The sequence below is a fragment of the Myxocyprinus asiaticus genome, chromosome 15, assembly GCF_019703515.2.
Source record: "Myxocyprinus asiaticus isolate MX2 ecotype Aquarium Trade chromosome 15, UBuf_Myxa_2, whole genome shotgun sequence".
Taxonomy (NCBI): Eukaryota; Metazoa; Chordata; class Actinopteri; order Cypriniformes; family Catostomidae; genus Myxocyprinus; species Myxocyprinus asiaticus.
Genome location: NC_059358.1, coordinates 40,532,735 through 40,555,190, shown reverse-complemented (window position 1 = coordinate 40,555,190; position 22,456 = coordinate 40,532,735). Strand labels below are relative to the sequence as shown.

General features: G+C 38.0%; 1 protein-coding gene across 2 annotated transcripts; it reads left to right on the top strand.

Annotated features, from left to right (window-relative positions):
* The first annotated feature begins 1,313 nt into the window (after positions 1-1,313).
* On the top strand, positions 1,314-22,456 carry LOC127452624 (neuronal pentraxin-1-like). Of its 2 annotated transcripts, XM_051718247.1 has the most exons (7): positions 1,314-1,429; positions 15,051-15,167; positions 15,484-16,070; positions 17,087-17,612; positions 18,235-18,485; positions 20,729-20,908; positions 21,250-22,456. In XM_051718247.1, exons 3-7 carry the CDS (start codon positions 15,633-15,635, stop codon positions 21,457-21,459), a joined length of 1,605 nt encoding a protein of 534 aa, XP_051574207.1. In that variant the 5' UTR covers positions 1,314-1,429; positions 15,051-15,167; positions 15,484-15,632; the 3' UTR covers positions 21,460-22,456. The 2 variants fall into 2 exon arrangements, with proteins under 2 accessions (XP_051574207.1, XP_051574206.1); XM_051718246.1 differs by having other exon boundaries at positions 15,051-16,070.

Genomic DNA, 22,456 nt, shown 5'->3' with positions numbered 1-22,456 from the left:
GGAATCTTATTTTAAACTTACTGTATAGTAAATCTGTCTTGAATCTTCAATGCTTTTGTTTGGCACAGAACAATTTGTTATGCTGATGATGTAATCTGTAATGCTAAATGTTGTATTATATTAGAAAAAGGCAAAACAGTAGCATTTTTGCCAACAGTCTCAGACTTAAGCCCCTTTCACACCAAACGTGATTTTTCGCAGCGATGACTATTTTGAATAGAAATAATGGATTCCTATGGAGCCCTCCACACTACTGCAGGTGTGATCATCTGCACGAGATTTATTTTTCTCTCATCCAGAGATGAAATGACCCAACCAATAAAATCTGAACTTTGAATCACATTTCAGAAGCTGCTGCAGTTACCAAAACTAGTGCAATTGGTGACGCTAAAGCAAATAACACTGTTTTGCACACCGTCATTAGACGCTGAAGTAACTTTTCAAACGTTTTGATGTCATCATGTTTTATTCGTAACTGCACAATTAAACCATACTTGTTTAATTTAAAAAAGAAAAAAGAAAAAATAACAGTATATTGTTTCAATTGACAACATTTGTTACATAACACTTGATTCTTCCTAATCACCCCTCAGACAGTGGTGTACATGTTCATTCTGCCAGTCAACTTGTCCGGCAGGTGAATTGAAATAGTTTGTGAAAATGTCTCAAATAGTTTTTTTCTCTCGTCATGTAAATCATGAACAAACTTGTCATCGTTGCTGCAGCTTTTCAGCCGGCTTGTTTGAGAACTCGCTAGTTTGTCTTTCGTACTGGGATTTCATGGTTGTTTTTCAATTTGCTAAGTAGTTCTTACTGTACTGAAGTAAAATTGATTGTCAATCAGTGCCACCTATTGTAAAGGCCTGAATGTGCTAACAGCGAGTAATCATGACACTTTTGGTATGAATGGGTAATTTGTTGGCAATTCGTCTGGCTTTTTTTCATGTTCGGTGTGAAAAGGCCTTATGCAGACTTGCTTATATTTAGACCCACTGTAAATAGGAGAAAGCCAAAAATGTCAAGACAATATTATTTGCCCAATTGAAGAGGTCTTAACTGACTTGTGTTGAAGTCAATAGTGCATCCAAAACATTTCAATAAGTTATTTAATAGTTAAAAATCTAAGAAAATCTGCTAATGTAAAGGTCTCAAGTTAATGATCATAGGACAAAATACATTTGAATTGCTGTTGACACTTTTGGAATTGAACAAGGGAGGCTATAGAAGAAAGGAGATTTAGGAGGAAACTAGGAGGAAAGAGAAAGAAAGAGAGAGAGAGGGAGGGAGAGAGAGAGGGAGAGAGAGAGAGAGAGGTGGGTGGTAATGAGACTCATCTAGATTAGGTCTCTTTCAAGCTGTTTTGTGATTGAGCTGGACTAGTAATGTGTGGTGACGGGACATGCATACAGGGACCTAGACATGTTCACAGGTATGTAGCCTCAATACACTTCAAATAATGCACAATATTTTACATTTAAAAAGACTTCGTAAGTATTTTTAAACCAAAGGAAGCTGGCAGCATAATCTTTAGTGTGAAATATCCATTAACAATAACTGCATCCAAAGATCACAGATGCTGAAATCTACACTGTGACTGCAGGTAAAATGATGTAGACTATAGTAGGTGTTACAGAGAGCTCATGTATGACTCTTGTGTATGACACTGATGGCTGTTTTCATTTCATGAGCAGTATCAGTAAAGATTTACTAGGGGCTATGTCATTCTTTATCATCACACACATTTCTTTGAGAGCTGTAACACATCTGTTTTTAGTCTTTAAATGTTTTACCTGCTTGAGATTTGATTGTTTAGCTGCTTAACACGGTTTCAATGAGCCACTAAAACTGTGATATAATTTTGTTCAACAGATTAGTGCAATCGATTTAAAACTCTACAAATGTGTTCAGGACAAACTATTTAATGTTGTGTTGACTTTGATAGTTGGTATGGTTCATTGAAGTTAATGATTAAAAAATGGTGTTATTGACTCCTGTACTCTGATAACCATAGTTTCAGCCAGAAGAGCATAGTTAATGTTAATACTGTAAAATCATAATGCATTAATATGGGATCTCTTTCAAATAGTGAAATATATTATATACCTTTTATATAGTCTTATATACCATTTTGTTTAAGGAATATTCTGGGTTCAAAACAAGGTATACTTGTATTGAAGTTTATGATTTAGACTCATCCTTCCTTTATTTAAAAAAAGCAAAAATCTGGGTTCCAGCAAGGCACTTACAATGGAAGTGAATGGGGCCAATTCATAAACATGAAATACTCACTGTTTCAAAAGTATAGCCACAAGACATAAATAATATGTGTGTTAACATGATTATAGTGTGATAAAATCACTTACTAACCTTTTCTGTGTAAAGTTATATGTAATATTACAACTTGGTTGTCATGATGACGAAACCCTGTAATCCTGGTATTGGATATAAACTTAAATATACTACAAAAAGGTTTGTAAGCGATTTATCACACTAAAATCATGTTAACACATATAATATTTAGGTTTTGTGGCTATACCTTTGAAACATTGAGTATTTTAGCATTTATGGATTGGTCCCAATCACTTCCATCGTAAGAGCCTCACTGTTATCTTATATATATATATATATATATATATATATATATATATATATATATATATATATATATAAACGAAGGGACAAATCAAAATAATTTTTTTGTGATAATCAAAATTATGCCACAAATGACTGAGCTTAACTTGTAATGAACAATGAATATGCCTTTGCATTTTAGTATGACAGTGCTGACAAATACCAATTTACCACAGTTTAAGTGTAGTAACATCAACTGCAGTCACTATAGTACTTTGGCGGAATGTATGACTGCACTCATTTCACCAAGAGATTGCAAATGCTAGCAGATCTGAGAAATTCTTTAGCAATATTTGCCTCTACAGTGCAGATTTGCATTTGCAGACACTTTTATCCAAAGTTACTTAAAGTCCACTCAGGATATACATTTGATCAGTATGTATATTGTTCCCTGGGAATCAAACCAGTGCCATGCTCTACCAGTTGAGATACAGAAACACAATATGTGAGCAAGATGAAGTGTGTAAAAATGACAGATTTTCACATTTTTGCTTCAGGAGATGGCTAAAGAAATTATTCATTCAGTCAATTACTGTTCAACTGCCTCAGACAATCTTTGAAAAGATCCAGATGGTTCTTTAATACTAAACGGCATTTTACGGATCCAGCAGAAGGCACATTAAACTGCATTGTGTGTCTCTGACTTAAAGTTCTGCCTGCATTCAGACACGACAATCAGGCTAATCAAGTGGATTTAGACAGGGAGATAAACCAAGATAAAATGAGGATTGAGAGAGACTGGGAAACAGCTTCACACTGTTCTCAACTGATGCCATCTGGCTTCCTCTCTAAGCTCTTGACACCCATGATCTTACTGCACACAGTTGGTGCAAGTGTGCTCGGAGGAATAATTGTCTGCTGTTTGATATAACATTTGATACAAAATTTAGTTCTGCATTTTACTCATTTTGAAGTGGGATCTCCTTTGTTGGATATTGATAAAGCCATATCTACTTGGTTTATTATTGATGACAAATGCACTTGAATCCATAGGGTTGTCTACCCTCTTCAACTGAGTTTCGATTAATGTCAGTATACTCGATCTTAGCAATACCCTGATTGCCATGTTTTCATAAAGTAAATATCTACTATATACTATTGGTTATTGTGGAAAAAAACAAAACAATGTGACCACATTGGATTAGTATTTTAAACACTATTGCGCCCTGGACAATAGCAAATCGGAACACATCTATTCACAAGTGGTCACAGGAGACACATTTGTGATGCATGTGTCTTGCCTGATCGCTTGTGATTGGTGTAAACATGGACTTTATTTCCTCAAGGATGTCAGTCAGATAGTATAATCCTTCCAGGAACCAACGAAAAATGTTAGCACGTGAAGCTGTAGGTGTAGTGACCCACTGGAGCTCCACCTACAGGAGGAGCACAACTGCTTTGGTCACACAGAGACAAAATCCACAAAATCTTGAAGAAGTGATCTAAGATGTAGATGTAGAGACAGTAAGACCTGGTTATATAAGGAAATGTTATGATGTGCATTCTGATTGGTCTAACTGTATTGGAGACAGTTGGGATGGTAAATACTTTCAGTTAAGAGACCAGATTTGAATGAGGACATTAAGCAAAGTTGGACAAAATTCTGAATATAAGAATTGGCTCCCTTTCAAGCCATGAGCTAGATTTTGAAATTAATTCCTCAGTTAATTTTCACAGAAAACTGTTTTTCACAGTGCTACGTCTTTAGTTGTCTTTTGAAGTTTCTTGATGTGGACAGTATGATCCCACTCTGTCCAGCCCTCCCTTCTTCCAGTACCTCTAGCACTTTACTGCAATCCAATTAATGGACAACATTTAGCACCTGGAAGACACAGTACAGGCCTCAACAGCACACATTCACACACTAATCCTCTGTAGACCCTTGATGACGACTCTTCTTGACTTATCCTAATTGAGAGAGAGACTCTGACGTACACTGATCCACTTGTATGGACATCAATGTTACTGCATTACTGCTTCAAGCTAATTAAACTGATCATCATACACTCTTAAAAAAAAAGTTTTTCAAAGGTTTCAATAAAGGGGTTCTTCACAGCACTTTTAGATTCATTGAAGAACCCTTTTTTTATGAAGATGTTTTTTAGCTGTAGAGGGTTTTTGAATGGTCCATGTTAAAAGTTCTTGATGTTACATTATAAGTTCTAAAGATCAGCATATTGGTTTCTGGGTTCTTTAAAGGACCAGAACATTGATGGTTTTCTAGGAACTAGAGAAAAAAAAAGTTATTTTAGGATCTTAAAGGCCCCAGCACACTTAAGGCTAATTTATGCTTAGTAGGCTAACAGGGTTTGCTTAATCCGCCTACAAATGATGATGAAATGCAGTGACGTTTTGTGACATTTCTTCTGTTCGAGCACATCTCTGAAATTCTTGACCTAGGAGAACTCGGCTGGTCGAAGAGTGTTGATAACTGGTTTAAAACTTATTGTTGGTGTGGTTTGGACGTGATTTTTTTTACATTTACAATCGCGCATGCCAGCTGAGGAGTTGTTACCTAGGTTACTGTCATTAAAATGGATAACTTTGAAGCCCGTCTCTCAGAGATTGTGCAGAAGTAAACTTTTTTATATAATTCGCAGCACAAAATCCACAAAGATAGTGTGGCCACAACAAATGCGTGGAGAGAGATTGAGTTTTTATGAACTCAGATCATATAACTTGTTGCCAAAAGTGGAAGGGTCTCCGTGACAAATTTAATAAAGCAAAGAAGTGAAGCAGTGCTAAAAGCACCGATCCACGGAGTGAAAAACCTGAATTATTGGCATTACTTCTGCGGCTGGAACAGTATGTTAAACACTGTGACATCACCCTCAACGAATTTATTTTACACCATAGTTTCACGTAGTATAAACGCTGGCTTCATTCGCCTAGGGTGCTTCATCATGTACATCATGATGGCGCCACGGATGGCCGCCTCGGTGTGGAGCGCTCCTACTGTTTTGTTGTTTTTGTTTGTTTGTCCTGTGTTTAGTAATTTTTTCCAGTCAGTTTTACCAGAGACGAACTGCTGAATATTCGACAGCTTATGCCAGACAGTCTTTTCCCAGTTTTTGAATATTCAGACGTTTTGCTAGACATTTTAGTTGGAGGCACAGCTTTGTTGTTCAGGAGACGCAGGCGAGGAAGACGAGCCGGTGCGCTGGTCAAACTCCGTCGGCGGGGCTTTCGAATCTCCGCTCTCTTCCTAACAAAATGGATGAACTACATCTCCTCACCCGCACAAACAAGGACTTTTCAACCTCTGCTGCCTTGTGCTTCACAGAAACCTGGCTAAGTGAAGCCATTCCGGACAGCGCGTTACATCTGCCGGGCTTTCAGCTGTTCAGAGCGGATTGCATCGCGGAGTTAACGGGGAAAACGAGAGGCGGTGGAACATGCTTTTACATCAATGAAAGTTGGTGTACAGATGTAACAACGTTAAAGAGGATGTGCTGTCCTAATTTGGAAGCGCTCTTTATTAACTGTAAGCCTTTCTACTCGCAGCAGGAGTTTTCCTTGTTTATTCTGGTGAGTGTGTATATCGCGCCAAATGTGTGTTTGAATGCCGCGCTGCAACAGCAGGCTGATCAAATCACAGACACAGAACAACAGTACCCAGACTCAGTTATTATTATTCTTGGGGATTTTGACAAAGCAAATCTCACACGTGAACTTCCCAAATACAAACAGCACATTACATGCCCCACCAGAGACAGGAACATACTGGATCATTGTTACACAACAATAAAGGATGCATATTGCTCTGTCCCTTGAGCAGTTTTGGGACTCTCTGATCACTGTCTGGTTCATCTGCTTCCAACCTACAGGCAGAAATTAAAATCAACCAAGCCAGTAGTAAGAACTGTAAAGAGATGGACCAACGAAGCAGAGCGGGAACTACAAGCCTGCTTCGACTGCACGGATTGGAGTGTTTTTGAGGCTGCAGCCACAGACCTGGATGAGCTCACAGATACTGTTACATCATTAATCAGTTTCTGTAAGGATATGTGCATTCCTACTAGGACTTATTTAACATTTAACAACGACAAACCATGGTTTACAGTGGAACTCAGGCAGCTTCGTCAGGCCAAAGAGGATGCTTACAGGGGTGGGGATAAAGTATTGTACAATCAGGCCAGGAACACACTGAATAAGGAAATCAGAGTGGCTAAAAGAAGATACTCTGAGAAGCTGAAAAACAAGTTTTCAGCTAACGACCCTGCATCAGTGTGGACTGGCATGAAACAACTCACAAATTACAGAACTCCTACCCCCAACCCTGTGGTGGACCAACAACTAGCTGACGACCTGAATGTGTTCTACTGCAAATTTGAAAGGCCTAATCTCACACCCCACACCCACTCTGACCTTCACTTCACACAAACACCAACACCTCCTGCAACCCCCCTCTTCCTCCCTCCTGCTACAAAACATGCACTTAAGATCTGTGAAGATGATGTGAGCCGCCTCTTTTGGAAACAAAAGACGAGGAAAGCTTCAGGCCCAGATGGCGTCTCACCAGCGTGTCTTCAATCCTGTGCTAACCAGCTGGCCCCCATCGTCACACAGATCTTCAATAGATCACTGGAGCAGTCCCATGCTGCTTCAAACGCTCAATTATTATTCCTGTCCCAAAGAAACCAAAAATCACAGGACTTAATGACAGAATGAGGAAAAAGGCTGGAAATATCACTCTGGACCCCACTCACCCTGCCCACTACCTTTTTGAACTGTTGCCTTCTGGCCGACGCTTCAGAGCTCTGAGCACCAGAACCGTCAGGCACAGGAACAGTTTTTTCCCTCAGGCTATCATCTCATGAACAGTTAAATTGCCCCATTGAGCAATAACTATGTGCAGTACACAGTTTAGTCTTTCTTATATTTATCCAACACATCCAACCTCTTCTGCCATTTCATTCCTCTGAGAAAAAAAAACAAAAAAAAAAAAAACATTTGCACTGTACATAACAGATTTGTATTTGTATTGTACATAACAGATAGCAGATTTGTATTAGATTGCACTACGTATGTGCATGTGTGTATGTATGTATGTGTGTGTCTGTGTGTGTATGTACGTATGTGTATAACTATTTTTTATTTTTATCTATGTCTTGCTGCTGTTTTTGTATTGTTGTACATTGGAAGCTCCTGTTACCAAGACAAATTCCTTGTATGTGTAAGCATACTTGGCAATAAAGCTGATTCTGATTCTGATTCAGTTCATCCAGGAGGAAAAAATTTGGCTTCTCCTATAGTATAAATCAGTGCATTTTCGTTCTTCGCTCAGAGCCAAAAAGAAATTCGAAACAGCTAAGCAACGACTTACTGTTTGTGAACATTCAGACACTGGCCAAGCTGCCAGTGAGGAGGGTGGGGGGGGGGGGTTGGGGTGTTTATAGGTACATTTAAATATGAGGATACTCAAAACTACATGAAAAACATCAACTAATATGACCATAAAAGGTGTTATCAATGACTTCATGCCTCATTCTATAAGTAGAATTCACACGAGATCAATGATTTATCTACTCGATGATGTATATGCAGTAGATAATGTGTAAATTGTCTTGTTTACATTCTGAATTGAGCTAATGCGCTAACAAGCTATATTCGGCAATGATATGCGTCGATTACACTCCGTTATTGTAATTTATGATGACACTGATACTACTGCAAAGATGGGTGTATAAAATAGTGTTAATGGGTAGAATACAGATAAAAGAATGATGATAAGAGAGGTATATCTTACATTGGGCAGATGTGTGAATGGCTTTCGCTGCAAAAGGCACATGAGTGAAGCAGCAAATGAAACAATTTGAGTAGATTTGATTCCTTTTGTAGACTAATAAAAAAAATAAAAAAATAAAAAATCACTTGACATGGTCTTGGAAAATGTGTCTATGCGTACAGATGTAGATACATTTGCACCAGTTCCCTAAAAACTGCAGGTGTATTCATGTTGACTGATCTTAACTGACTGAACAATGTAACTGAAATAAGCTGTCAGCCTCAAAGGTGGAGCTTTAGGTCACACCTACAAATGACATGGACCAATGGCAGTAAGAAGGTGTTTAGCAGCTGTTATGAACCTCCGAAACGAACTCTTTTTTTTTTTTTTTTTTTTTTTTTAATTGATGCTCAAAACAGTACATAAGTAATAACAGTCAACAACAAAATACATACAAAAAAGAGAGAGAGAAAAAAAAAACTAAAAGCTGGGGGTGGGACATAATATAAATTGAACATATTGACAAATTATTATTTATTTTATTTGGATTTTTCCCCTTTTTCACCCAATTTGAAATAACCAATTCCCAGTGCACTTTTTAAGTCCTTGTGGTCGCGTAGTGATTCGCCTCAATCCGGGTGGCGGAGGATGAATCCCAGTTGCCTCCGCGTCTGAGACCATCAACCCGCGCATCTTATCACATGGCTTGTTGAGCCCATTGCCACGGAGACATAGCGCATGTGGAGGCTTCACGCCATCCACCGCAGCGTCCGCGCTCAACTCACCATGAGCCCCACTGAGAACGAACCAAATTAAAGCGACCACGAGGAGGTTACCCCATGTGACTCTACCCTCCCTAGCAACCGGGCCAATTTGGTTGCTTAGGAGACCTGGCTGGAGTCACTCAGCACGCCCTGGGATTCAAACTAGCGAACTAGTGAACTCCAGGGGTGATAGCCAGCGTATTTTACCACTGAGCTACCCAGGCCCCTCATGTTGACAAATTATGAGAATTACTTGACATTGAAAAAAGGAAAAGAACTGCAAACAGATAATGTTTTTAAGGCTTTTTTGTTCTCAGACAATTTAATTGAAATGAGGTATTTTTCAAGTTCTTTCACAAAAACAAGAAAGAGAGGTTTAGCATTTAGATATTTAGATTTATGAATGTGGAACTTGGCGAGTAACAAGATCAGATTAATTACATAAAATTGACCTTTTTTAATCAACAAAGCCTAGTGCCACATCCTTCCAATACAACACACTTTCATTATAAATTTCATTTCTAATAATCCTAAAACATCTTGCCAGAACATTTTAGTAAAGGGACAATACCAAAAAAGATGAACTACAGTTTTGTCAGTTGTCACAGAAAGAGCAACTGGAGGAAAGATCCTTTTTGAAAATTTTTAAGTAGTGGTTTGCAGGGTAGCACTTATGAATTATTTTAAAAGAAATCTCTTTTACTTTATTGGTTAAAAAAAAGAGATGTGGAAGCATCCACACTTTTTTCCAACAGATATTACCTACTGCATTATTCCAGTAAGCAGTCACAGGTGGTAAAGTAACAACGTCCTGCTGGAATAGTGAACGGACTGATCTATTATTATTTTTGTAGGGTGAAGCAAAACACAATTTACCAACAGAAGTATTAACCAAACTCAAAGAGACTGGAAGTAGAGATTGAGCATCTCTCAATAAAACAAGAACACCTGATGGGATTGAACCCATAAATATTGAAAATTCTTTGGGAGAAACAGGAAACTGAAAATGATCTAGAAATTCCTTATATGAAAACAACAACTCTTGAGAATTGATTAATTGACTAACAAAATATTTTTATCAAACCAATTCTGAAAAAATATAGATTTATTCTTGTATAAAATATTACAATTATTCCAAATAAAATATTTATGGGGTGAAAAATTGTGCTTGAATATCAAAGACCAAGCCAAAAGAGCCTGTTTATGAAAATCAGATAATATTGCTGGTAATTTTTCAATTTTGTAGTTACATAACAAAAGAAAATCAAGGCCACCAAACTGAGAACAAATATAATTGGGAATAAAGGTCCATAAAGACCCTGGGTTCTTTCTAAACTGTTTCAACCAATTAATTTTAAAGGTATAATTTAAAGCACTAAAATCCAAAAAATTAAGACCACACTTTTCATTAATGTTCATTACAATGGATTTTCTAATATAATGAATTGAATTTTTCCACAAAAAAATTAAAGAGTATCTGGTCAATAACTTTACCAAACTTTGGCTCCAAATGAACAGATTGAGCAGCATAAATAAGCCTTGAGAGGCCTTCAGACTTTGTAAGAAGTACCCTACCTCTCATAGAGAGATCTCTTTGTAGCCACTGGTTAAATCTCTTCTGAATTTTATCCGAAAGGGGTTGAAAATTAAAAATACATCTTTCTTTTTGGTCCTTCACTACATGAACTCCTAAATAACAAACCTTTTCTTTCACAGGAATATCATGAATAAAGGGGTCATTGCAGTTTTTTATGGTCAAAAGCTCACATTTTTGAATATTTAAACGCAAGCCCGAGGCTTTGGAGAAAAACTCAATAAAATGTATTGCCAAAGGGATCTGCATAGCATCCCTAAGAAAGAGGGTGGTGTCATCAGCAAGCTGACTGATGATCACCTCTCCTTCAACAATAGCTACTCCTTTCAGATTGCTAGTTTTTATGTGAGTACAAAGAAGCTGAGCAGAGAGAAAGAAAAGGTAAGGTGAAATGGGGCAGCCCTGCCTAATTCCCCTTGAAATTTCAAAACGGTGGGTTACACCATGTTTTAGGACAACAGAACTACTGCCATTCGTGTATAACGTTTTTATGGCACTACAGAAGAAATCTCCAAATCCAAACTTTTCAAGACACTGAAAAATAAATATATCCTCCAAAGTGTCGAAAGCTTTATAAAAATCCAAAAAAAATCATCAGAAACTAGGCTAGAATAATCTAAAACATCTAAAACTAAACAAATATTATTTGAAATATGTCTATTATTAATGAATCCAGATTGAGCCTCATCTGTTATAGAATCGAGCACATTTTTAATTATATTTTAAAGTATGTGAGCCAAAATCTTATAATCATTATTTAATAAACTTATTGGGCACCAATTGTCAATAAAAATCTTTGTTCTGTTTAGGAATGAGGGAAATTATTCCTTGAGTCATACTGGGAGGAAGTTTGTGGTTTTTAATGCATTCAATAAATACTTTCAAAAGAAAAGGGGCAAACATATCTGAGAATTGTTTATAGAATTCTGTTGTAATGCCATCATTGCCAGGTGACTTGTTACATTTGAGATGTTTTATAGCATCAGCTACCTCTTCTAAGAGTATATCCTGATCACAAAAATCTTTTTCTATAGCACTAAATGAATTTACACTTTCTAAGGAATCTAAAAAGGAAGTGGTAGTATCAGTACAACAGTTGGATTTATAAAGTTTAGCAAAAAAGTTGAATGACAGAAGTGAGAAATAGTTTGAAAATCATCAGTAACATAACCATTAACATTCAGGCGGTGAATTGTGTTGTATTTACCCCGTTGTCTTTCAAGATTGAAGAAATATGAGGAATTTTGTTCACCTTTTTCTAACCACTTAACTCTCGACCTGACAAAGGCCCCTTTTGCTTTACGTTCATATATCTCATCTAATTTATAACGTAGACCAATCAATTGCAATCTCTCCTCAGGTGAGAGCCTGTCAGGAGACACCATAAAAAGAAAGGTGATTTCAGACACAATTTGCTCCTCTGAAATGCTGTTGAGTTTAGAAAGCAGAACACCATAGGACCTTAGATATTTACCAACTTCATATTTTAAAAGTTCCCAATATCTACCAAATGCTCCTTCCTTTTGTGCCAAATCCCAGTGTTCTAATTTAACTGAATCATGCCTTAAGTAAGAAATGTTCATTTTCCAAAAAGAACTACGATGTGGCGCTACAAAAGAGGAGAATCTAATATTTATAAAAATGTGGTCTGTTAGGGGAGTAACAAGAATATTTACTAAAACATTCTCCTTTGGAATGCTACCTGCAACCAACCAAAAGTCTATGCGAGACTGCCTCGTGCCATTTTTACTGCTCCAGGTTTAAATATTCTGACTAGGGTGCATCTCCCTCCAAATATCAATCAGATTGTATTTTTGCATAAAAGTTTTCAATGTATTACTGGATGAACCCAACTGCTTAGGAGGCCATCTGTCAACCATTTAAAGTAATATTAAAATCACCACCCACCAGCAATAATGCCTGTGGGTACTTCTGAAACCAGAATGAAATTCTATCTTCTAAAGACTCAAAAAGTTTGTCATTCTCTGTATTAAGGTTGTGTCCATAAATATTAACCAATATAAAAACTAAATTAGTCCAAGAAATAAGTAAACATAAAAAATGACCAAAAGGATCTGAAAATGCCTCCAAAACATTTCCAGAAAAAGTGTAAAAGTGTTGCTACCCCTGCAGATCTCTCAGAATCATGAGCAAACCACAAATCATTATTCCACTGTGATCTCCAGAAATTTGCGTCATCAGCTACAGAGTGTGACTCTTGAAAAAAAAAAAAAAAAATCAGTTTTAAGCTGTTTTGCGAACAAAAATAAAGCATTCCTTTTAACAATATCTCTCAACCCCCTAGTATTAAGAAAAACGATGATAAAGACATAAAAAAAGAACAAAACAAATAGTACAGAACAAATTATCGTTCAGTATATAAGCAAGAACAAAGTATAATATTTGTCCGAGCAACATCACTTGCAACAACAAAAAGTAGCCTTAAGACAAGTTCTTTGAAAAGTCCATAACAAACTCTGTGCGCTGCAACCAGCACTTCAACTTAAAACATCACTGAAGTGTCTATAGTCTAAAGGGAAAAAAAACTCTCCTTCTCCATGAATAAATGCACGAGATCCCGCGAAGAAAGCAGTTTTTCCTGCATCCCGTGCCTATTTTACCAATGGCCATAGTTTTGAGCGCCTCTCACGATGACCTTTTGAGAGGTCTTCCTTGAAGAGAAGTCCATTAACTTGGAGAAAGGCAGAAGTCTTAGCCCGCTTCCAGATTTCATTTCTTATCATTCGCAATGTAAACTGAAGAATAATGGGTCGTGGATGGGAATCAGCTGCATTCTTCTTGCCCAGTCGATATGCGTTGTCAATCGTTTCTGAGAGCCGCCCTGAACCTTCAGGTAAAACAGCTTGGCAGATCTTGATGGCCTGCAGAGGCACATTTTCATCCTTATCTTCTGAAACACCATACAACCTTAGATTCCACCGTCTGGAGTAAGATTCCATCTCATCCATTTGACTTGCTTTTCCAAGGCAAGCATGCGACCCTCCATCTTACACATCTTATTCTCCATTTCTTTAATTTCAGCAAAAGCAGCATCAACTTTCTTACTCAGCTCATCAATTCTCTCAGTATTGCCACTCACCAACTTTTCAATACAATTGGACCTTTCATTGATAAGCTGGGACAATGTGCCGATAACATCAGCATTAGAAGAAGCACTCTTAACAGACTTCATTGTTTTCTTCTTCGCTGCAGGTGATTTGTTCTGGGTCACCAGTAACTTGGGAAATTCCTTTTCATCCAAAAACATCTCTTCTAGGACATTCCCTTCAGTACAGCTTTGACTGTAGTTGTGACCACTACTAAGTAGCATGCTGTCACTAGCGTTGTCTTGATTCGAAGATGAGTTTAAATTTTGGTTTCTTTATTTCCCACCCATTCAAAGTGAATTAAAAATCTCTTAAAATGATAAGCTAACAAGACAGCACTATAAATTAAAAAATGTAGTTTCTCAATCAAGTTAGGCTAACATATTTATTTTTTGTGATGAAGAGCTCGATAAAAAGCGTCAGTTCAGGTGGCCATCTTGGTCCGCCCCCCACCGAAACGAACTCAACTGGGCAGATTTTGTTCTAAATGACGTCACACCCGTTCGTTCTTCGATTTCTTAGGAAGTATGCAGGGGCCTTAAAAAAGTTCTCATGATATCAGGCTTAAAAAGCCTTTTGGTTCTTACTTGGTTATAATTGGAACCTTTATTTTTAAGCGTGAAGAGGAAAGTCCTATTAGAGGTTTCATACAGTTCTTAGTCATGTTTCATCAAAGTATTAACTCAGAGATTTCTTATAAAATGTTGTTGGAGAAATAAGAATAGACACATGAGACAATTGTTGACATACAGTAAAAGTAGATTTGTAAAAATTAATGTTGCTTGCTGAGCCACATTAACAACATTGCATAACATTGCTGAGAATTTAGTCTTTGGACAATTAAATGTTTGCGTTCATATTGAAATCTGACTTTTGATTGCAAACTTTGGTATCTAGGGAAAATCTGAGCACAGCATCTGAAACTCTGACTGAAACTCTGACGATATATTAAAGAAATCTCATTTGTGATTTTCCAATGATGTAAACAATTATTCGATTTTGAGTGGGGCCTGAATGTTTCTGTAAATCTTTAATTGAAAATTTACAGTGATTAATCACTAATCTGAATATTGTGGGGCAGAACAAATGTCTGTGGTGGTTGTGGCCCTGAATTTTTCTTTCAGTTTAGATTATTGTTGTTTAGAAATAAAGATATTTCTGTCTTCTGAGACTGTGTGACAAATAAAATCATCAGTATTGAAAGTAAATTTGTTTTCTTTCTGTAGGCTTTAGATGAGCTGCTCTGAAGAGGCAAGGAGGGCACGTCTTAAAGATTAGTTGTACACATGCATGGTCTCTGAACAGCAGACGACCTTGGAGAGAAGGAGGCTGCAAAAGACACAGTAAGCTGCAAGAGACAGTTTTACAGGATTTAAAAAGAAGAGCACAGATACAAGTGCAATCCTGTAAACATACTGAAGAACTAGGCCTGCACAAAGATCTGCTCTGAATTCATGTAGCCAATAACATAAAATAGTTCAAGGAAAACCCTCTGTCTACCTTAAAGAATCAACTATTTGATCAGTTAGGATTAAGCAAGCATGAGGCCAAACTTGCATCCAACATGCGCCGTACTAGTACTAAAGACCAAAAGCGAATGGATTTTATCATTCTTATATGCCATCTGTCTTTCTGTATGTGCCGGTACTGGAATTCCAGGTTCAGACTACAACTCCCATCCTCGTTTTATATGTACCCCTATTCCTGCCGATGCTGATCCCGGGTGTTTCCCCACAGCGGGTGGCCCAGGTGGCCCCAGTAATGGGCACCACAGTGGACCAAATGGGAACAGCAATGGCTGGTGGGGTATGTCCGAGGAGACAAAAGCAACCATTCTGCACCTGCGTGAGAATTTGGTCCAGCAGAAGGAGACCATCCTGGACCAGCGGGAGACAATCCGGGAGCTCACGGCCAAACTGAATTTGTGTGAAGGCTTCAACCGTGGCATGGGCAACCATGACGACCACCCACACCACACACCTACACACCTGGCCCACCATGCCCACCACGCCTACCCGCCAACATCTGATAACAATCACCTCGGGTGGGTGGTTCCTGATGGTCATCACGGCAACCATGGAATGGAACCTGTACATTATGGGGATGGGGTCGGGGGGCATCACCATGGGAAAAGCACATTGACTGAGAAGCACATCACAGGGGAGATGACCCCTTCAGCCTCATCTACGCCGGAGCAGATCAGCAGGATGCTTCAGACCTTAAAGGAGCAGCTAGCAAACCTGCAGGTGAGGCAAGATATGATACAAAGAGGGGAGTAAGACAAGGGACAGACAATAAAATTATTATAAAATTTTTTTTAAGGCTGTCCACTCAAATTCCACAGTATTTTAGTGCAAACTAATCTGTCACTTTGTAGAAGCCAGCCAAATGAAATAGATGTCAACATGAACAGGTTGAATGACACGCCCTCATCTTTAAAAAACAACAACAACAATATCAACAACACAACTATGCAACACTACTGGAAAATTCTGCTTAAGATTAATATCTCAATTTCATTTTAAGATTAAAATTCAACTGGTTATTAGCTGGTCGACACAGCCACCATTTTCCAAAAACCAGCTTCACCAACAGTTATGAACAGCTGGTAGTGATGGTCTACCAGCTTGGACCAGCTAGAAACAAGCTACAATGTTCCAAAACATATCTATTAGATTAAGATGGATTTTCCATGACTCCAGCCAGGTCTCCTAAGCAACCAAAATTGGCCTGGTTGCTAGGGAGGGTAGAGTCACATGGGATAACCTCCTCATGGTCACGATTAGTGGTTCTCGCTCTCAATGGGGCATGTGGTAAGTTGCGTGTGGATCGCGGAGAATAGCATGAGCCTCCACGTGCAGAGTCTCCGCAGTGTCATGCACAGTGAGCCACGTGATGAGATGCATGGATTGACAGTTTCAGAAGTGGAGGCAACTGAGACTTGTCCTCTGCCACCCAGATTGAGGTGAGTAACCGTGCCACCACAAGAACCTACTAAATAGTGGAAATTGGGCATTCCAAATTGGGGAAAAAAGGGGATAAAAAAAAAAAAAGTGGATTTTCCAGAAGGTAAGGTAAAACAAAATACGATCCAGATTACATTAAATATGGGATATGGGTTTGGTATTGTGATGGGTCACTACTTGATGTTCGACTGACCAATGTAAAATCTGGGTCCTGAAGCAAAACCAGCTCAGAACCGCTAGTGTACAGCGCTGCACCATGCAAACCTTTTCTTAAACTATTGTGATTGTGTTTGCAGACAAGAAACACCTCCAGCACCTACTCCAGTTCACTGAAGGATCTCCTGCAGAGGAAGATCAACGCCCTAGAACAACAGATGCAACACCATTCTGCATCGCTAGCCAGTGCCAATCACGGTGACCACGATGAGGATGACAGTCACCATGACGATGATCATGACAGCCATCACGAGGACCATCATGATGACCGAGACCACGATGATCACGATGGTCCCCATGATGAGAGTCACCATGATGTGCACCATGATGATGATCACCATGACGATGATCACCATGATGACGATCATCACGATGACAGTCAACATGAAGATAGCCATGATGACAGCCACCATGATGTCAGCAGGCATGACAATGGGCACCAAAACAATGGTCACCATGATAACAGCTACCATGACAATGAGGTTTCTGGACATAGCCTAGGGAGGTTGCCGTATCAGTTACAAGGACACAGAGAAGGACCAAATGAGGTGCACAGCAAGTTGGATGCAGTGCTAAATCATCTGCAGCACAGGCTTGCTGACACAGGTAAGCCCACAGTCAAAGAGAGAAAAAAAACTTAGTCCCAAAGCCCCAAAGATCAGGATTTAGGCACAGCCTGCTGAAAAATCCAGCTAAAACCACCTTCAGATGGTAGTTGGTTTTACATGGTTTCTAGCTTGACCAAGTTAGTCAACTTTGGTCACTAGTATTACTAACCGTATTACCAGCCAGTAGACCTGGTCTTGATCTGGTTTTTGGAACTTGGTAACTGGTTTGTTTCTGGTACAAGGTTGTCTATCAGCTATAACCAGCTTGTCCAGACTGGTCAATTTTGGTCACTAGTTAGTCCTAGCTGGTCTAGGTGGTTGATCAGGTGGACTACCAGTGGACCTGATTTCGACATGGTAGAACACTTTTGTCAAGTTGGTTAGGACTGGTAGACTATCTTGGATCAGCAACAAATCAGCTACCATGTTCTTAAAAACAGCTTGACTACTTTAAGCTGGTTTGACCTGTTAGGGTAATGTTTTTTTCCTCACATGCAAAACGTTTTAATTGATTGTCAGCTGATCAACAATAATTATCAGCTCTGCTGACTCCAACTGATCAACAATGATTATCAACTCTACAAACTCCAACTGATCAACAATGATAATCAACTCCACAGGCTCTAGGAAGAAGAGCAAGCCCACTGAAGCTTTCCAGATTGGCTTCCCCATGCGAACTAACTACATGTATGGCCGTGTAAAGCGTTCTCTGCTGCATGAGATATTTTCCTTGACTCTGTGTCTGTGGATGAAGGCTGGCATCGGGCCTGGACTAGGAACACCCTTCTCCTACTCTGTCCCGAGTCAGGCCAACGAGCTGGTTCTCATTGAGTGGGGCAACAACCCTATGGAGCTGCTGATTGATGACACAGTGAGTAAAAATGATGGAGACAGTAATAAGAGGATTGAGCTCTTATTATATTATCATTCTGTGTGTGTAATACAGTAGACACTCCTGAAAGTCACTCCATAGAAAAGTTTTACTGCAACAAATAACATGGATGCCGACAGTTTAACCTGTCTGGTGTTTGCTATTTAAAGTAATATTAGTGATGGGAGATGTATTATTGTCCAGCAATTATAGGTTAACCACCATCGATAGTGGATCTAGTTATATCTTATTTGATACTTACACCCTATCTAAACCAGACGCGAGCGACATGTCGTGTCAAAAGCAAATCGCTCCTATTATAAGCAATAATGCTTTGAACACTGGGAATAATAGCGGCGCATCAGAAAATGGTGCAAAATATTTGAATAGATGTGGTGCATCGCAATGCACCTTCAGCTGATAGACACCCCATTCTATTTCTGATGTGCTGCAGAGCTACTCCAACCACTTTATTATCCCGTGCGTCTGCATTAAAATTTTACTTAGCAAATATCATGTGTGAATTTCTTTTGCCATGAATTTTATTCTTTTATTAAAAGAATACATTATTTTTTTAATGTTATTTTTTAAAGTTAGCTTGTGATATTTTGTCTCTAAACATAAATATATGCAGTTGTTGCTATAATAACATAATATTAATAATTATGTAATAAGTGAATTTTTATACCAAAGTATTATCCAGTTTATTCCTATACAATGCCTAAAGGATTCTTCATGATTGGTCCCAAATTATGATAGAAATTTCAATTGGAGTCCAATAAACATTCCTTTTTTGACTAGAAAAAAATAAGAACATATGAAGTAAGAGGAAAGGTGAAGAGTTTAGAAAGTAAAAATGGTTAGTAACCTCATGCGTGAACATTATGATTTTGTCTTCACTATACGCTCGCATAAATTCATTAAAACCGACTGATCTCAGTTTAGGACACCCTGGGCTGTCATTAAAGGATTAACTTCACAGCAGAGTTTGTGTTTGGGAAAAATGGCAAAAAATAAATAAAATAAATAAAACTACATCTGGTAAGAAACCTCATTATGTTTTTACATTGAAACCCGTTTGAGTCAAAAGACTAGAGTCTCTAGTTTCATATGATATACCTTTTTTTTTTTTTTTTTATAAATGTATTGCTAAACTCACGCTGTTAAACAAAATGAATGCAGACATGGACTATAGGCATTTTCCCCCCTTGGAAATCCTATTTACTGTGCATTTTCACACTGAGAATCAATGGGTGCATTCAAAAGATGGAAAATGTTACTTTCAGAGGCTTTATATGGAGTTAGGATGAAAATAAGGTGCATTTTGAACTGTTCTGAGACCAGTGCAGACGGACAGCACACTGGAGGTTAAGTCATTCACTAAATAGGGAGCATCCTATAGCTTTCCTATGCAGCTAAGTGCATTCACTCCGACAATGCAACCGAAAGTTCAGTTTCAGGCTGCAGATGATGTTTGGAAGACTCAACATGTTTGGCAGACATGGGACAATGATAATCAGTACATAGATATAGAATTTATAATGCTAAATGTTATTTTAACATGGTTGGCAGTGATTGGACAATGCTGGCTATTACTTTGAATCAGAACTAATTTGGCTCATTTCTGATTGGTAAAATGCTTCAGCACTGGCTATCACTTGTTTGTTTGACAGTGCAAAGAGAGAACAGAGATTTTGTTAAAAAGTAGAAATTGTAAAAAAAAAGAAAAAAAAAAAAAAAGAATTTTTTACATAAAAGTCAAATCAATTCAAATCATTTTTATTTGTAGTTTTTTATTTGTGCTTTTCCCAATACACATTGTTCCAATGCAGCTTTATAGAAAATCAGCTGTAATGTCTGTAACATCTAAAAAATATGAATAATCAACACTCTGGAAACATAATAAACAATTTGGTAAAAAAAATTCTGACTTTCTATAGCTTGGTATTACTTAAGATTTCACAACTTTGTCTAGCTGTCCACATATGAGGACATACATTTTAAGAAACTATTTACTCTTCAAAAAAATTAAATAAATAAATAAAATAAATTCCCATGCTTATTAGGGATTACTAGATACTAATGAAAAAGGGAAATGTAAAATGCACACAGCAGTCATGCTCTGGTCTCAGAAGGTTAAAAGAGGAAGAGAGACAGAGGAGAATTAAAGACTGATTATGTTTAATTTAATTATGTCTGGTCTGAGTACATCGGTGTGTGTGTGTGTGCGTGTGTGTTCCCAGGCTGTTACTCTACCCCTCTCTTTGAATGATGGTAAATGGCATCATGTGTGTGTGACATGGTCAACACGGGACGGGATGTGGGAGGCCTACCAGGATGGAGTGAAGAGAGGCTCAGGAGAAAACCTCTCCCCTTGGCACCCCATCAAACCTGGAGGGGTCTTTATACTGGGACAGGAACAGGTAACATACAAGCTCAACATACAATACTTTCAACTGAACTATAAATGAAAGTGGCACTATCAAAACATTTCTTTTTTTTGTTTGAGCATCCTGGCCAGCTGGACACAGCATCATTGGTTGTGCTTGTTACCAATGGTGTGGGTTTGGGGCGGGACTAGCTGTTTGTTCGACCAATGATGGACAAGAGTAGTGTCCGGGAAACCTGTTGTAATTCTCGCAGTTCCATTTGGTGGTGCTAAAAGTGTAGAAATTACATTAACAAACCAAGTGTTAAAAGGTCTGAACAAACTGCCATTTGGTCTTGCAAATATGATATCACCATCTTTCCTTCTTTTCTTCAGGACACTCTGGGTGGTCGTTTTGATGCTACGCAGGCGTTTGTTGGTGAAATCTCAGATGTTCAGATGTGGTCTCATGTTCTCACACCTCATAACATCTACAGTCTGGCTTCTTGTGGAGGCCACATCACTGGTGACATCATTGCCTGGTCAGAGTCAGTGGTGGAGCTGCATGGAGGGGTCACTAAATACCCCTTTGACCCCTGTCACTGAAGTCAAGAGTTTATAATGCTCAGGCAAATAGACAATTTTTTTTTACTATCATTGAAGTGCAAAATGTAAAAATGCAAATCCAAAACTTGTTTTAAAGCACTTTGAAGACTTTTAATGCAAAACTCAGACATTACTACTTCAAATATATTGCCTTCTGTTTACAAAAGACACTTGAATGGCCCCATGACTTCTAGGACTTCTAGTCCTATGTCTTGTGTCCATTTATTTATGTAACTAACGTTTTCTTACTACACTTTTTCTTTTTAAATTGTAATTCTTCTTCTTAAATGACACTTTAGTGTCATTCAATATTTTGTTGCAAGTACATGACATATTGTCATAACTTGGATAGAAAAGCATAGACCCAAATAAATCGGATGTGAGAAAGCTAAACTGAAGTTTTATTGGTGTATAAAAATGTAGATGTTTTGTGCAAAAATAGAAAACCACAAGGCTCTATGTGAGCAGTCAGTCGAATTTAATGGATTTGTTTTCTTGTACTGTAAGAAGAATCTACAAAAGATACAGCGATACCAAAGAGAAGAGTTAAATACTGCTGTTAAAAACAACCAGTTGATCAGAATATCCATGATTACGGTTTTTGTGTTTGTAAATGAATGTTTTTTTCTTTCTAAGTAACAATCTAATTGACATATTTCTATTCTGATGTTAAAATGTTTAGCCACATCTAAATAAGCAGCCAGAACTTGAACTGTCTTTAGAATTTAGTCATACTTTTGTAAATGCCTTGAGCTGTTGATTAGATGTTGTGTAGTAATTTGCTTAAATTCTAAATAATGTATTTCCCTCCACACTTTTAAATGTATTAATAATTCAAACGACAGATTTCCACTGTAAATGTGCTTATCTGAACTGTTTATTACTGTTTATAACTCTTGCTGTTAATTAAATTGTTTTCATTTGTTTACAGAGTTGAAAGCAGAAATGCAATAAAGGGAGTGAATTTTAGAAATTAAAAATCACAACATGGTTTCTG

Coding starts and splice junctions, on each gene's coding strand:
- LOC127452624 (XM_051718246.1), top strand. CDS start 15,366: ATGAGGCCAAACTTGCATCCAACATGCGCCGTACTAGTACTAAAGACC. Junction 17,613..18,234: donor GCACAGGCTTGCTGACACAG/GTAAGCCCACAG, acceptor TCAACTCCACAG/GCTCTAGGAAGAAGAGCAAG. Junction 20,909..21,249: donor TTATACTGGGACAGGAACAG/GTAACATACAAG, acceptor TCTTTTCTTCAG/GACACTCTGGGTGGTCGTTT.